The sequence below is a fragment of the Limulus polyphemus genome, unplaced genomic scaffold (genome assembly GCF_000517525.1).
Source record: "Limulus polyphemus unplaced genomic scaffold, Limulus_polyphemus-2.1.2 Scaffold340, whole genome shotgun sequence".
Classification (NCBI taxonomy): Eukaryota; Metazoa; Arthropoda; class Merostomata; order Xiphosura; family Limulidae; genus Limulus; species Limulus polyphemus.
In genome coordinates this window covers 155541-170267 of record NW_013665950.1, presented here as the reverse complement: position 1 = coordinate 170267, position 14727 = coordinate 155541, and the positions used below count along the sequence as shown (strand labels likewise).

General features: G+C 33.0%; 2 protein-coding genes across 4 annotated transcripts in view; both read right to left on the bottom strand.

The window, feature by feature from the left end:
• LOC106457505 (breast cancer type 2 susceptibility protein homolog) overlaps positions 1 to 7380 on the bottom strand; it is a 137281-nt gene extending 129901 nt beyond the window's left edge. The window contains exon 1 of the mRNA XM_022383471.1: positions 3753 to 7380. Coding sequence (XP_022239179.1) covers positions 3753 to 6728 — 2976 coding nt within the window. The 5' untranslated portion in view covers positions 6729 to 7380. The remainder of the gene's footprint in view (positions 1 to 3752) is intronic.
• LOC106457504 overlaps positions 7345 to 14727 on the bottom strand; it is a 78090-nt gene continuing 70707 nt past the window's right edge. For all 3 annotated transcript variants that reach the window (XM_022383473.1, XM_022383472.1, XM_022383474.1), the window contains one exon: positions 7345 to 7993. In XM_022383473.1, coding sequence (XP_022239181.1) covers positions 7376 to 7993 — 618 coding nt within the window. In that variant the 3' untranslated portion in view covers positions 7345 to 7375. The remainder of the gene's footprint in view (positions 7994 to 14727) is intronic.

Genomic DNA, 14727 nt, shown 5'->3' with positions numbered 1-14727 from the left:
TAGTAGAGGGGTGGGCTTGCTTTACTCGTATCTTCACTTGTGGACTGTCCAAGGCATCTACAAACTGATCCCTCAGCAACATTTTGAGGACATCAACGAATTCCTGTGGGTTCTTTCGTACTAGATTACCCCTACTGCTGACACTCATGGCTGGAATCTGACTTCTGGCAGGACTGAAGATGTCTGCATTAGGGTTTAGCTGCAGGGTCTGGAAGGGGCTTGCCGTTGTCTGGGGTTGATTAAGTCGATGGCTAATATATCCTTCTTGTGTAAAAAACAGTAAATCATCTTAAGGTATTTAATTCACTTTGAAATTTACTGATGTTTTCCATTTGTACTTCTTTCCACTGTTGTTGACTTTCCTGTAACTGTTGGAGAATTTCTTCCTGTTTCCTTTCTTGTTCCAGTTACCACTGCTGTAACCTCTTATCTTGTTTATTTTCTTTCTCCTCCAATCACTGCTGTAGTCTCTTATGTTTACTTTGCTGTTCGAGCTGCCACTGTTGCAGGTTTTCTTGCCACTGCTGTTGTCTCTCTTCTTGTTTCTTTTCTCATTCTTCTTGTTTCTCTTCTTTTTTCCTCCAACAACTGCTGTAATCTTTCTTCTTGTTTATTTTCTTTTTCCTCCAACCACTGCTGTAATCTCTCTTCTTGTTTATTTTGCTGTTCGAGCTGCTACTGTTGCAGGTTTTCTTGCAACTGCTGTTGTCTCTCTTCTTGTTTCTTTTGCTGTTCTTGTATTGCTGCCATCAAATCTGCTAAGCTGTAGTTTGATTTGCCACCTCTCGTTTCCATCTTCTTCTTCTTCTTTTTTTATTTTATTTTACGTCCCACTCTCTGACACCAATTTGTTACGTCTCTGTGTTTGTTTGTTAATTTTCCGTAGAAATTATTTCCGAAGAACTTCAGAGATACAAGTCCTTTCTTAAATAAAACTAGTTTATTCTTTCTCAATTCAACTTTGCAGTACACTTAGTTTCCACAGTCACTTTAACTTAAACACACGCTAGAATTCACAACGAATCGCGCACTTTACTTATGGCTTGACTCAATTATCTGTCTCTATATGTCTCTGTTTGCAATTCAATTATTACAGTAACTTTATTTGCCGGCTTATATACTATAAAAGCGTGTGTCTAGCAAAGGCTAGGACATTGGACAGGCTCCTCAATCTTTCTAGAACTCCAGTGCATGCTCCCAGCATCGTGCAACTTCCGCTGTCGTAACAATATTAACTTTTACCGATTTTTCATAAAAGAAATTTAGGTGACAAATTACTTCATGAATCCATGAAAAAGCAGTAGCCATTTTAGCTCATTAAGTAATATGCATTTCTAGTGAACTGTATTTTCAAGATATTCCTTTTTCTCCTATATCTCACTGTTTGAATTTCATAAAAAAATTAAAATGAGCAACTATTAAAAGCTTAGGTGATGCTTATTTCAATTACTGAAATCCCCTGATTGGCTGTTTACTTTGTTTTCTATCAATGTAATGAATTTGGGAAGGCTGATCTTTGGGATTTTTTAAATTAGAATACTGACAAATGAAAGTGGTGTGTTATAAATTTTGTCTTTCTAGATGCAGTATTCAACAGCATAACAGGTTTTGTCATTAACTAACTCCCTTCAAGAAAGTGATTATGTTGTTGCAATAGTGCATTCGATAACTTGATGTTTGGCTAGTAGAAATCCCACAGAACTAGTTGATTTCTTATTCTACTAGCCCAGCTGGCTACCACAAATAAGATGTTAAGTTCAAGCCCTGCAAAGGGTGCTGTTTGTCAGTGAGTCAAAGTTTGATTTGTTCAGCAATAGTCAATGGCAGTACATTCAATAACAGAAATGAGGATAGTACTGTTACCAAAGTATAACAACTACATAGTAAAATGGATGAGAATCTATGTAGCTTTGCATTAGCATCTCTTTCAGTGGTGTTAGACTTAGCAGAAAAATGACACACTGACAGCAGAAAAACACAGACAGATTCTAATTCAATATGGAATTCCATTAGGAATGTGCCTAATTGATCACAGGTGTGTGAATCAGCAGAATAATGATCTGACCAACATGGTAAAAAACCTACAAGGAGAAGAAACAGGTAGTTCAAACACAAATAATCCTGCCCTGGCCTATCCAGAGTTCAGATCTGAACATCACTGAAGAAGTTTGGACTTACTTGGATAAAGAGAAGGTTTAGAGGCAACCAAGCAACCAGTGAAATTGTGTGACAAACTACAGTGTATATGAAGGTATATGCAATGCCCTTTCATCAATAATTCACACAACATGTTGACCAGGTTTCCGGCTCTATAAAGAGTAAAGGGTTTTCATACCAAACACTAATGTATGCAGTTACAAATTTAAGTGACTGTGTTGTTGGAAATAGTGTTCAACTTTGGATTTAAACACTTTTGTTGTTTATTTCGAGACTAAACACAAAAGCCAAATATAAAAACAAAAACATAACACAATCCTAATCAAAGTTTATTAACATTATACTGCATGCTAGGAAGTAAAACTCAACATATGCAAATAAATTGGATTTTTATTTCCATTTTGACAGATCCTCATATGGTTTCTTGGATCAGTAATATTTCAATAGGAATATCATAAGGCTGGCAATGCAAGGTTTTTTTTTAGTTGTTAATAAGTGACATATTTAATGACAATACAGTTATTAACAATGTTAATCACATTTTACTTAGTATGCTTGATGTGCCCAGACATGGAGCAAAACATCTCATTTTGGCTGTGGCATACAAAAAAAATGTAGTTTGAAAGTTTAAATGCAATTATGTGCTTTTCCTTCTGAAAATCCAAACTGGGATAGACATAATAATATAACTAACATTAATACTGATGTTTTTGAAGTAAAATACCTATTAACATTAATGATGTGTGCTTCACCAGCTACATGTTAGACATTATAAGACATAAAATACATACAGGTCTAGATTTATTAGTTGTAATAAAATGTGAATAATGAGATATACAATACAATAGGTCTAACTGAATAATGTAAAGTTTCAAAGCATATTTGATGGTAAGATGAACTATAATTAAAACCGAGAAGAGAATTACGAAATGTAACAGTTTTTTGATTTAAGAAAACTTGTAAGAGCTTGGAGCAAACATTTTTCTTGTTGCTGTTTTTTTATTGATTTTTAAGCTAAGCAACCCAAGGGCTATTTTCACTATTTGTCCCTAATTTTAAAGTAAGAGAGCTACTCAACACCACCAACTGGAAATTCATGGGCTACTTTCATCAAATAGCAAGATTTGATCAACACTCTTATAAGGCAGCCACAACTTTAAAATGGGGATCAATTCTTATCTAGCAGTAATTGGATGTACACCACAGAAATTCAGATTCATATTGCTTTGTAGCAAATTCCTGTTAAATATGTAATCTATTCTAGTCTCAATCATTCATACAATTTTATAAAATCTAAACATCAGTATTACAGTAGATTATACTATAACCTAAACCTAGAAAGTTGTCACCTTTTAGAAAATAATAATGTTAATCTCAACATCAAAATACTACTTAATGAAAATGAATGTAAGGTGAATATAACATCAGTCATTGTGTAACTATTTTTATAAAAGAAATTATCAATCATGGATACACAATACATTGACTTAATGAAGCAGAAATATTCCACTAATACAGTACTGTTTAACTTCAGTATATAGTAGTCTTTCATATACTCTTCTTCAATAAAAAAAAATCATTTTACTATCAGTTACCTTTTCAGGATTTCCACTAGCATACTTCTTCCCAGCTAACTGTTTTAGTTTAAATCTCAGATGGTTTTCCATATGAATCATTCTCCACAACATTCCTGGTTGAACTTTCTTTTCTCTTGAATTAGTTTGTATGGTGTTCTGTTCTGCTAAATTAATTTTCTCTGTCTTGTTGTCTCCTAAGTTAGTTTTCACTGTTCTCCGAGTTTCTGAATTCATTTTTATTGATCCAACTTTCAGCATTTGGTCTCCTGAGTTAACTATTCCTTGAGGCTGATCTCTTGACTGAATTTTAATAGACTTTATATCTTGTTCAAAACATTTCATATTTTCCTGGATTTTTACACTATTTCTTATTTTTCCCTCTTTTTGAAAGTATAATTTATTTTTTTCCAGATCTTCTTGATGAACTTTATTTTGATTTTCACCTGGTTGTTTATATCCAACTTCTCGTTTTTTTTTGTGTAGTTCCAATTGATTGTGATATATAGCTTGAGATTTTCCTGTTTCTCTATTCAAAACCTTGTTTTGTGGTTGCTGAATTCCTGTTATTGCATCTTTTACTTCAGATACTTTACTGCATACCATGTTCTGTAGGTATGTTCTTGAAAATATGTCATCACACTTTACTATTTTTTTCCAAGGAAAAGTAGTTACATCTTCTGTTGGGGTCCGTGGTCGCTTTACTCTATGCACAACTGGGCTAATGCTTGTTTTTTTGTAAGGTGTGATGAAGGTAGATTTCTTGAAGTCAGAGATGCAAGATGCTTGATCACAGGAGGCCTTATCAACAACAGGCTGAAAGTAAAGTGGATTACTAGACACTGAAAGTATAGAACAACAGGCAGGTCGTCTGTCATGTGTGACTGAAGAAGACATGACATGCAATGGTGTTTTACAGGTCTTCTGTTCGGGTGGAAAGCAGCAATGATAAACAGAAGGCCTTGGCTTTTTTGACAAATGTGTATCTTCAACAGAAATCAAATCACTCTTCTCCTGTGCTACTTTTCTTTTCATATCATTTTTCAATGTTTGCCTCTTGTCAGCCACTTTTGTGACTTCTGAATTAAGACAATTTATTTGTTTTCTTTTAGCAAAGTTCTGAATTTCACTCAGTAATTGTTTTCCAATTACATTATGCTCATCTGAACACCACACAGACTTTTCAGCTTCTTTTTCCACATCCAAAGCAAACTGTTTATTTTCAGTTAATGGAACATCTTGATTCTTTAACAATGCTTTAGATACTCTGTTTAAATTTGCATTCAAAATACAACTGGTTGGTTTATATTTTTCTACTAAATCTTTATTATCAAGTAAATTGTCTGTGAGTAAAACTTTCTCTGAAGCAAGTGTGTGTTCTGATTCACTTGCTATACCAGTAGACGTAGACCATTCTTTTTGAACAAATATGTCATTCTCAGATAACTTCTCTTTCATTAACACAAAGTTTTCTTTCTCTCCAATTAATGAAAAACTACTAGGATTTGTCAGTTGATTAACTCTGTTCACAGAAGGTTCGATGTTTTCATTTTTGAACAAATTTTCATTAAAAATATTTTTGGCAAACTCTAAAGATTTCTCTGAAACAACTATTTTCCTTCCATCTCCTGTTGAAAAGCCTTTGAGAATTGAGTGTTGTTCACTGTTTTCTGAGGAAAGTTTAATCTTCTCATTTTCTGATGAATCATCTCTAACCATAACTGAAAAGTTGTGTACCTTATGTTGTTCATGCCTTTCACTGTATTCTAAACGTTTTGTATTCATCTCATTAAGTACTGCATCGCCTAGTACAAATTTAGCAAACTTTGAAGATTTCATGAAAGAATTAATTTCTTTTGAATCAGTTAATGAAATTTCTTTACAATCTAACTTTTGTTTAACTTCTTTGGAAACAGGTACAATATTTTTACTCTCTGTTAAGATCTCATTAAGGGAGGATTTTTCAAAATTTAATGGATTTTCTAAAACAGAGATTTCATTTCTGCCTGTAGTTATACTAGTGATTTCATCTGTTAATAAATTATTATAAGACAAACATTCTTCTGAAACAATTTCTTTCTCACCTCTTGTAGCCAAGCCATTAAAGTTCATATGCTGCTTTGCATTTTCCATCAAAAATTTATTTCTGTCAATTGATAAATCACTTAGCTTAGCAGAGAAGCCTTTGTGATCTCCATATTTTTCAATATTTACTAAATATACTGAATTTTCATCTCCCAGTGCATCATGATCATCATTAGCCAGAGATTTTTCAACCTTTAAAGACTTCTTTAAAAAACTTTTTTTTGTATCAGTTGCTGAATTCTCTTTTGATTCTCTGTGTTTTTGAATGTCTTTTTCTGTATTTTCACTTCTCAGTAAGTCCTCATTCAGAAGAGATTTTGCAGCATTTAAAGAATTTTGTGACACAGTGATTTTTTTCCCACCTGCAGTTGAAAACTCCCTAAAAACTGAATATTCTTTGTTAAATTTTAAATATTGCTTGGTATTTTCATCTGCTGGTAAATAATTGTAAAGCGGAGATTTTCCAAATTGTAAACATTTTTGTGAAATGTCTGACCCACAGGCTGCAGACAAACCTTTGAAATATGTATGTTGCTCAGTGTTTCCTGGAGAAGGTTCATTATTTACAACCTGTGATGAATCACTTTTTAGCATAACTGAAGATTGTGCGAGTACTTCAGGTTTTTTAATGTTTTCTTTAACTTCCTCTTTAAGTATACCACCATTATGTTGAGATTTATTAATTTTTAAATATTTCTTGGAGGTATTCATTTCCTTCCTTTTGATTGTTGAAATCTCTTTCAAACCTGGGTATTGTTTGAAGTCTTTTACAGTAGACGTGGTATTTTCACTACTCACATCATCATGAAGAACTGATTTTGCCAAATTTAAAGATTTTTTTGAAAAAGAAATTTTGTTTCCACTTGCAGTTAAAAACCCTCTGAAAATTAAATTTTCTTCAATATCTTTCATGTTAACCTTGATGTTTTCATTTACTGGTAGATTATCATGAAGCAAAGTATTTGCAAGTTTCACAGACTTTTCGGAGACAGTTTTTTTCCTACCTGATGCAGACAAACTTTTGAGTTTATGTTGCTCAGTGTTACATGAAAGAAAACTTTTGTTTTTAATTTCTGACACCTCGCTTTTAGCAATAACTGAAGAAGTTTTGGTTCCTGTATGCCTTTCACTGTTTTCTAAGTATTCTATATGTTCATCTTCTACTATACCAGAATAAGGAAGAGATTCTGCAAACTTTAAAGCCTTTGAAGAAAAATTTATTTCCTTCACTTCAGCTGATGAAACGTCTTTTAGTTGCGAGTGTTTAAAGTCATTTAAAACACATATGGCGTTTTTACTTTCCAATAAGTCATCACTAAAAAATAGTTTTGCAAATCTTAAAGAATCTTCTGAAATAGAGATTTTATTTCCACCTGCTGTGGATAACCCTCTAAAACTTGAATATTTTTCAGTGTTTTTTAAAGAATGCTTGGTAATTTCACCTGTTTGCACATTATCATGAAGCAATGATTCTGTATATTTTGAACATTTTTCTGAAGTATTGATTTCCTTCTCAAGCTTGGTGACAGTAGATTTGTATGAAATGGAGACTTCACTTCCTACTGATGATTCCTGGTATTTTTTGGTTTTTTATCTTCTGGTTTAAAATTCATTTCATCTGAAATATTTTCATTAAACAAACATTTTGCAAAGTTAAAAGATGCCTTTGAAACTGAAGGTTCTTTTCCACTTGCTGTTGTAAATTCCTGCTCATTAACATTTGTTAAAATTTCTATAGAAGGCTTAGAAGTTTTTGATGTTATTAAATCAACTTCTAACAGAGACCTTGCAAAAGATGGGGACTTTTCTGAAACACTGTTTTTCCTCTCATCCATTGTGGAAAATTCTTCAAATTTATTAAGTTGCTCAGTTTTCACAGTAGGGTTATTCTCTAGATTCTCATGAACCTTATCATAATCTGTAAACAAACCTACTAGATTATTTTTGTCAGATCTTGATGAAAAAACTGATGTATCCATGAAAGATTGTTGACAATCAAATACTGTTAACTTTTCAGTGTGGTAAATATCTGCATCATCACAAGGTTTAATTTCTCGATCCATGGGCAGTACTTTATACAGATCTTTAATCACTTTGCTTGCATTATTCTGGATCGAGTAACTCATGGCCTCCTCTGAATTTTTTTCTTTCATGCACCAAAACATTTCTTCTTTCCCCTGCAGTGTTTCAAAAAAAATTCCAATAAAGTACATATATACAACTGTTTACAAAGACTATACAAAAACATCATTTCTAGCATTAACTTTCTCACAACAGGCTCAGTCAAATCAACTATGTTTGTGACCTCAATTTGATATTTAAAGTTTCCATACTATTACTTTAATATGTTTTGTGTATCTTCACAAAATTTTGCAAGCTTTAAGTGAACATCACAATACTTATTTAGCCAAAAAATCAGAATTTTTAATGAAATATTTTTACTAAATATTTATCTCTGAACATATGAAGTCAAAGTGTTGACTACTTCGAGTAAAGTGATTTTCATGTTAATACTAAAAATACTTTTCTTCATCCGAGAATTGCCAAATTTTATTTGCATAATCTCTAAAACCTCCTAAATAAATTTCAAATGCTTCTTTTCAGTAAAACTTTGTATTTTATCTGTTATTTTTTCTACCCTAGTTGTATATGCATCTGGTCAATGTGACCAACCTCATAACCATGATAAAAAAATATGAAATACACATAAATTACCTTTTTCTCTTTGTGGAATGACTATAAATTGCAACAGAAAACTACAATTGTTTATCCTAATTGGTTAAAACTCCAAACAGTATACATTTATTTCTACTTAAATTTTATTGTTTTACTGCCCTTTGAACTATGTCTAACTGATAATCCCACCACACAAGTTGTAAATCACTCGAAGAACACCATATAGCTCACATTACCATATCATGTTACATAATGCATGAGGAGTTGCTTGCAAGCATATACCTTGTGAAAAATTAATACTTTTATCTTACATAATCTAACCTGTTGTACAAAATTTGAAAATAGCTTTGATATATGGAAACGTTTTTTAGCTGAGTTCTTGCACAGATCTTAAAATATAACGTTCATAAATGGAAACATTGGCTAATGTATATACGTAGATCTTGAAAGTAGAGTTGTTCAAAACTTGAAAATAGTGTTGATAACTGGACCAATTGTTGGACAAGATGTTACAAAAGAAATATCTGCTGAAGCTTTTCACCAGACACTAATCATAGCAGAACCGTCTGGAAAATGATCAATAGGAATTAGTACAGCTTATAAAATGAATCAGATCAACGTAAGCCAGTAAAGCAATCACTGATTGTCGTGTCCTTTAACCAATCAGGAAATGTCACAGACCCACTGAAGGATGTGTAGACTGTATACAAATTCTTTTTGACAGCAAAGGACAGGTTTAGGTGTTTAAATAAAGGTGGCTTCCAAAATAAACAGATGAAACGTCAACCAACCATTTGCAATAATTTCAAACATCTATCCACTATCTATTCCACTCCTCATCAGTGACCCTGGACACAAATGTTTAAACAATGATAGGTTATTTTTTTGTGAGTGTAAAACACTTAAATACACCATATTGATTTTCGATACCTCACTAGGCTTGGTTTGGTCTGAACTTTCATTGGTGGTAGTGTCCAGGGTCGCTGATGAGGAGTGGAATTCTCTGAAACTAGTCTGGCCACCAATGAAAGAATAGACCATTCCAAGCTTTTACTTGTTGTTAAACAAATGTTTAAACAATTCTATTCAATTATGTACCAGCTGCCTAGTGTAGGCTAACAATACGAAGAATTAAATTGTGGCGGAATGCTAAATTTCTTCAAATATCTATAGAATGATAGGTTTCTTTTTTGTGAGTGTAAAACACTTAAATACACCATTTTGATATTAAGGAAAGGTTTTGCAAACTATATTTTGATGCCAAGTTTATTTATATGCAATGATAATAAAGTAGTTTAATTAAATTTTGAATGCAACTCTAAAAAGTCATGACATGCACACTTTGGCCTACCTGTGGCAAGTGTTAAAATGAACCCTTTTCTACTTTATAAAAAAACAATTTCATTCTTTTCACCTAAAATGTTTACATTATGGTATTTAGGTTCACTAATATCCAACAGAGAAGTATCAAGATCTGCAATAAATAGTATATTAAGGAAAGGCTTTGCAAAGAATAAATAAACCATAGATAGCAAAAGTAAACTCAGACACAAGTATACAGCAAGTAAAACTTGCATTAAATCCACTTTAGCAGGAAAAAATAATTGCATTAGGGTCCTTTTTAACATGGCAAGTTTCAATGAAAGTTTGGGCAAGCTATCTGCTAGAGCTGCAAAAACAGTTGTCTACATAAGATGAAGACTGCAAGACTCAGATATACCACACTATTAAGTCAAAGCAAAATCCAAGTGCAGTATCCCACAATCTTATATTACCTAACTCAAAGATCATTCTCATTATACATAATTATGGAAATTTTTATTTCTCAGCTTATACTAACTTACACAAATCTCTATACCATCCCTTCATTTGAATATTACCTACACTTCAGGGGAGCAATGTAATAAAAGTATAAGATCTGTGAAATTACCACTTTGGTATGTATTACTAGCCTGAAGTTAGGATTGACACAAATTTACAACTATTCACATCTTGTTTACAATGGTGTTAACTACAGAACATGAACAACATATACACACAAACAAATATAAATTTTATCATACCAAAAAATATTCCAACAGCCAAACAAATAAGAAAAATAGAATGAAAGTAAACTTAATGAAATAAAAAAATATATATACAAAATCAATATGGATAAAAATTTAAGTTATAAAATAAATAAAACTGAACAGAAAATACAACTTGGGAAAAATTAGTTAAAACTGAAAACTAACAGATACAAATTCAAAATTACCACCTAGCAAGAATATTACAATTGAATATAGCACAGTAAAGTAATTCCCTTAAATATAACTGAACACTAGGTAAAAAATAAAGTAATATTGATATTTAAGACTCATAATGTAGGTATTTATACTTGATCAAAACAACATTAAATAGTACTTAATGAAACTAGTACACTGGTTTTAAAAAAGGATAAACAGCTTATCACAAGCCTATTGGATACAAGTCCAAAAAGCTAAGTTGGGATTAAAAGGAAAAATCAAATTTAAGTTAATTTTAATTCAAGTACTAATGACAAATCATCGAATACTAATGAGATGTTTGAAATCTGGTATCCTTCTTTCATAGAATCAAAAAAATTAAAGAAAGGACTAAACTATGAATGATAACAAAACTTTTAAATAAAAAAAAAACACTAAAATGTTATTAATTCCTAAGAAAAAAACATGTTTGAACAAAGCAATGCTGAGAATTGGAATGATTCTTAATTCAAATAAGGATTACTGTACATGGAGGATGTGTATAATGATTAGATCACAAACTGGCACAATATACATTAACACTTTTGCTATGGGCTCGGCTGAATCAGCCTGGTTCATGACCCTAAATCAACCTTTAGAGTTTCCATACTATAACATTTTAATATGTTTTGTGTATCTTCATGATATCTGGCAAGCTTTCAGTAAACATCAAGTCTTTTATACACAAAAAAATCTAAATTTTTAATGATGTATTTTTACTTAAAATTTCTCCATGATTAAAAATACTTTGCTTCATCTGAATATTCTCAAGTTTCATTTCCATAATCTCTAAAACTCCTTAAATAAATTTCAAATGTTTTTTTTTCAGTAAAACTTTATATCTTATCTGTTATTTTCTATATCCTAACTCTGTATAAGGTTGGTCAATTTGGGAGCTTCGATTAAGGAATAGTGGCATGCACAAAAATTTTCAAGGCAATGACACATGGTAATAGCTCTTTATTATGCAGAGAGACAATTAAACATTTTTAAAAATACTTTTACCCTACATACTGGATCTTAGAAGAATATTACATAAATTAAAGCTCACATTAATTTTCAAGGGCCTTCTATGTTAAGAGATATACTTGCCAGAGTGAAGTCGCAATTTACCAAATATTGCATGGAAAATGTTATGTGTAGCAAACAACCCATACTGTAAATGTAAAATACAATACACTGAGCAAACAAGGTGATCACAACAAGTAAGACTACCAAAGAAACATCAGGAGCTGTGTTACAGACACAACAACAACAACTAAGCATGTTTGGGAAAGCAGCTACAAAATGACCTGAGCAACACAAAAGTATTCAACAAACAAGAAAACACTGAAATAAAAAAACCACAAAGAATCTATTACCATCCAAGCTAAAAAAGGTTGACATGAACCAGAACAATGGTAAACAACCACTTTACACTATATGGATACCTTTCAAAGAAATTTGACATTTTATTTGTTTTAGTATTGAGGTGAAATTATAAATATCAAATAAAGACAAAAACAGAAATACATTAAACCTACTCCTTTCAGAAGGGTCAAATAGGAAAGTATCAACATTTTTCTTACCTGAAAATTTATTTCTGAAACATCTCTCTCTTCACACAACAACTATTTCTCTTGCAATTACATTTGAGATTTTGCACACCAATAGCCTTGATCTATCTCCCACCTAAGACATGTTATAACGTTAACTGTGCTAATGCATGATGTAACCATTATGTGACAGTAGCCTTCAAACAATGCACAGATCTCCATAAGCACTGCACTCAAAATGAACTTCATTCTTAAACAAGGCAAGAATAATGTGTACCAGCAGACAGAAGGAAGAGTGGAAAGGTGTGAAGAGAGGTTTGTGTCTATCGGAAATACGTTTTCAGATAAGGAAAATGTTAACTTCCAAACTGATATTCTTACCTCTCAACATACTATAGCTAGAATCCCACACTGAAGAGGGGCCAGTGCAATTGTAAAAACCTAGAGGAGCTCCCTTCAATTAAAACAATTGAAGGAGAAAGCCCATGGAGTGAGACACCCTACAGTGGAGCTTTCTAGAGGGGTAACATTCATGGATGACTGCATCCATTTCATGCAGATATAACCTCACCTGAATGGAATTATGAAAGTAGGAAGATAAAATAAGCCAATGCATTGCAGATTGGTGGAAAAAGACGTGGTTATTTGAGCATTTGCACACAACATGTCAGTAGGACATAACGTGTAGTGTAGCTAAGATGATGATCAAACCATACAGTTTGATAAGAGCTCTGTAGTACAGTTTAATCTCCTTAGATATAGGAACATAGACTAAATACCTTCTTGAGATGTGAGGAGAACACTCTATTCCATCCAGCTGGCAAAACTATTGCGAAATTGGCATTTATGTCATAGGGGTGACCTACACTACACTGAAATGGACATCCTTGCCCTAATTCCCACCATATTTATACTGCCTACTCAGATTCTCTCTCAAAGAGATTGCACAACTGGTGAAGAACATTCCAAGTCAACTACCACATTGGCTAGGAAATAGTTGTGGCAAAGATCTCCTGTGTTCCAGTTAATGACTTGGGGGTGGATGAGGAGAATTGACATTGGTGAGACACTGGAGAGATGCCTGGCCCCAGCCAGACCTAACCACTGAAGTTTGTTTACTGCAGAAAGTGTAACAGGTTACAGTGAAACATATCTTAAAAAGCCAGTATGTGCAAGCAAAGGAAGTTGGCAGACATTCATCTATTGCTTTCTGCTTCCAAGATAATCTATGGAAGGTACATTCTGGAATGGACAATGATATATACATATACATTTAAATATATATATACACACACACACACCACTGTAATGTTCTTGCAGAAAACCCCATCTCAACATTGGGTAATTTAGAAGCCAGAGCAGATGAGTTAAATTCTTTTCATTACCCCTGACTTGATGCAGATTTAGGGAAGTAAGTATAACCTGTGAAGCAAAATAGGCTGTCAGATGGGTAAGGAAATAAAAGAAGCACTTACCTGGTAAAAACAGTAAACAGACTGGAGAGACACAATATTCTGAAGAAAATTAAACTATCAGGTGGTGAATATAATGGGAGACATAAGTGTTAGGCATAGTCCACATTCTAGTCTGGAGTGTCTCAACCAAGGGTCTTCAAAAGTGTGAGGCCAGAGAGCAAGTCAAGTGGCAGAATTTGATGTGATGAGATATGATACAGGGAGGAATAGATGATTTGGCACACATAGAGGACAAGATATCACTGGAAGTAGAAGAGTCCCATGGCAAGAATAAATTATTGTGGTAACCCCAAAATAGAACTATGCATGCCAATTAACACCTGACTGCCCAAATAGAGTACAAAAGACAATCAAGGTAAGTTAGGTCATTGAAGGACTAGATTCATGTAAAAGACATGAAGAAAAAATGTACAAATAGCTCAAAACTTAGTGAAAAAAGGAGAGGTCAGGGATTAAAATCAAGGAAGATCTGGGAAACATCCAATGCATAAAGAACATAACTGCAATGAACATTAGCAAGATGGAGAAGGAAATAAAGTTATAAGAGAGGGATGGTATAACAAGCAATTGGCAAAGGGTTCAAACAGGGCCCTGGGTATGAGTGTGTAGAACAACATTAATATTCCAGTCAAGCAAGGATCTAAACAAGAGGATGATGAATTAGGAAGAACCAGAACAAAATGGAATGAACAGGGGAGGATAAGACAGAACCACAGTGAAAATGTTGAAAGGTAATTGACAAGGCTACCTAATAGCCTGCAATGGTAGAAACTGTCAATCTTTGGTTAAACAACCAGGTAAAGAAGGCTTAAACACAAGCAACAGTAGGGTGACTTGGTGGTAGACTGTAGCTAATGGACATGCAATGAAAAACACATCACTTTTGTTGATAGACAAGGAAAGTAGAACAGTGAAACAAATAGAATAATAGAAGGGCTGTGTGGTCAAAGAAACCTGATAT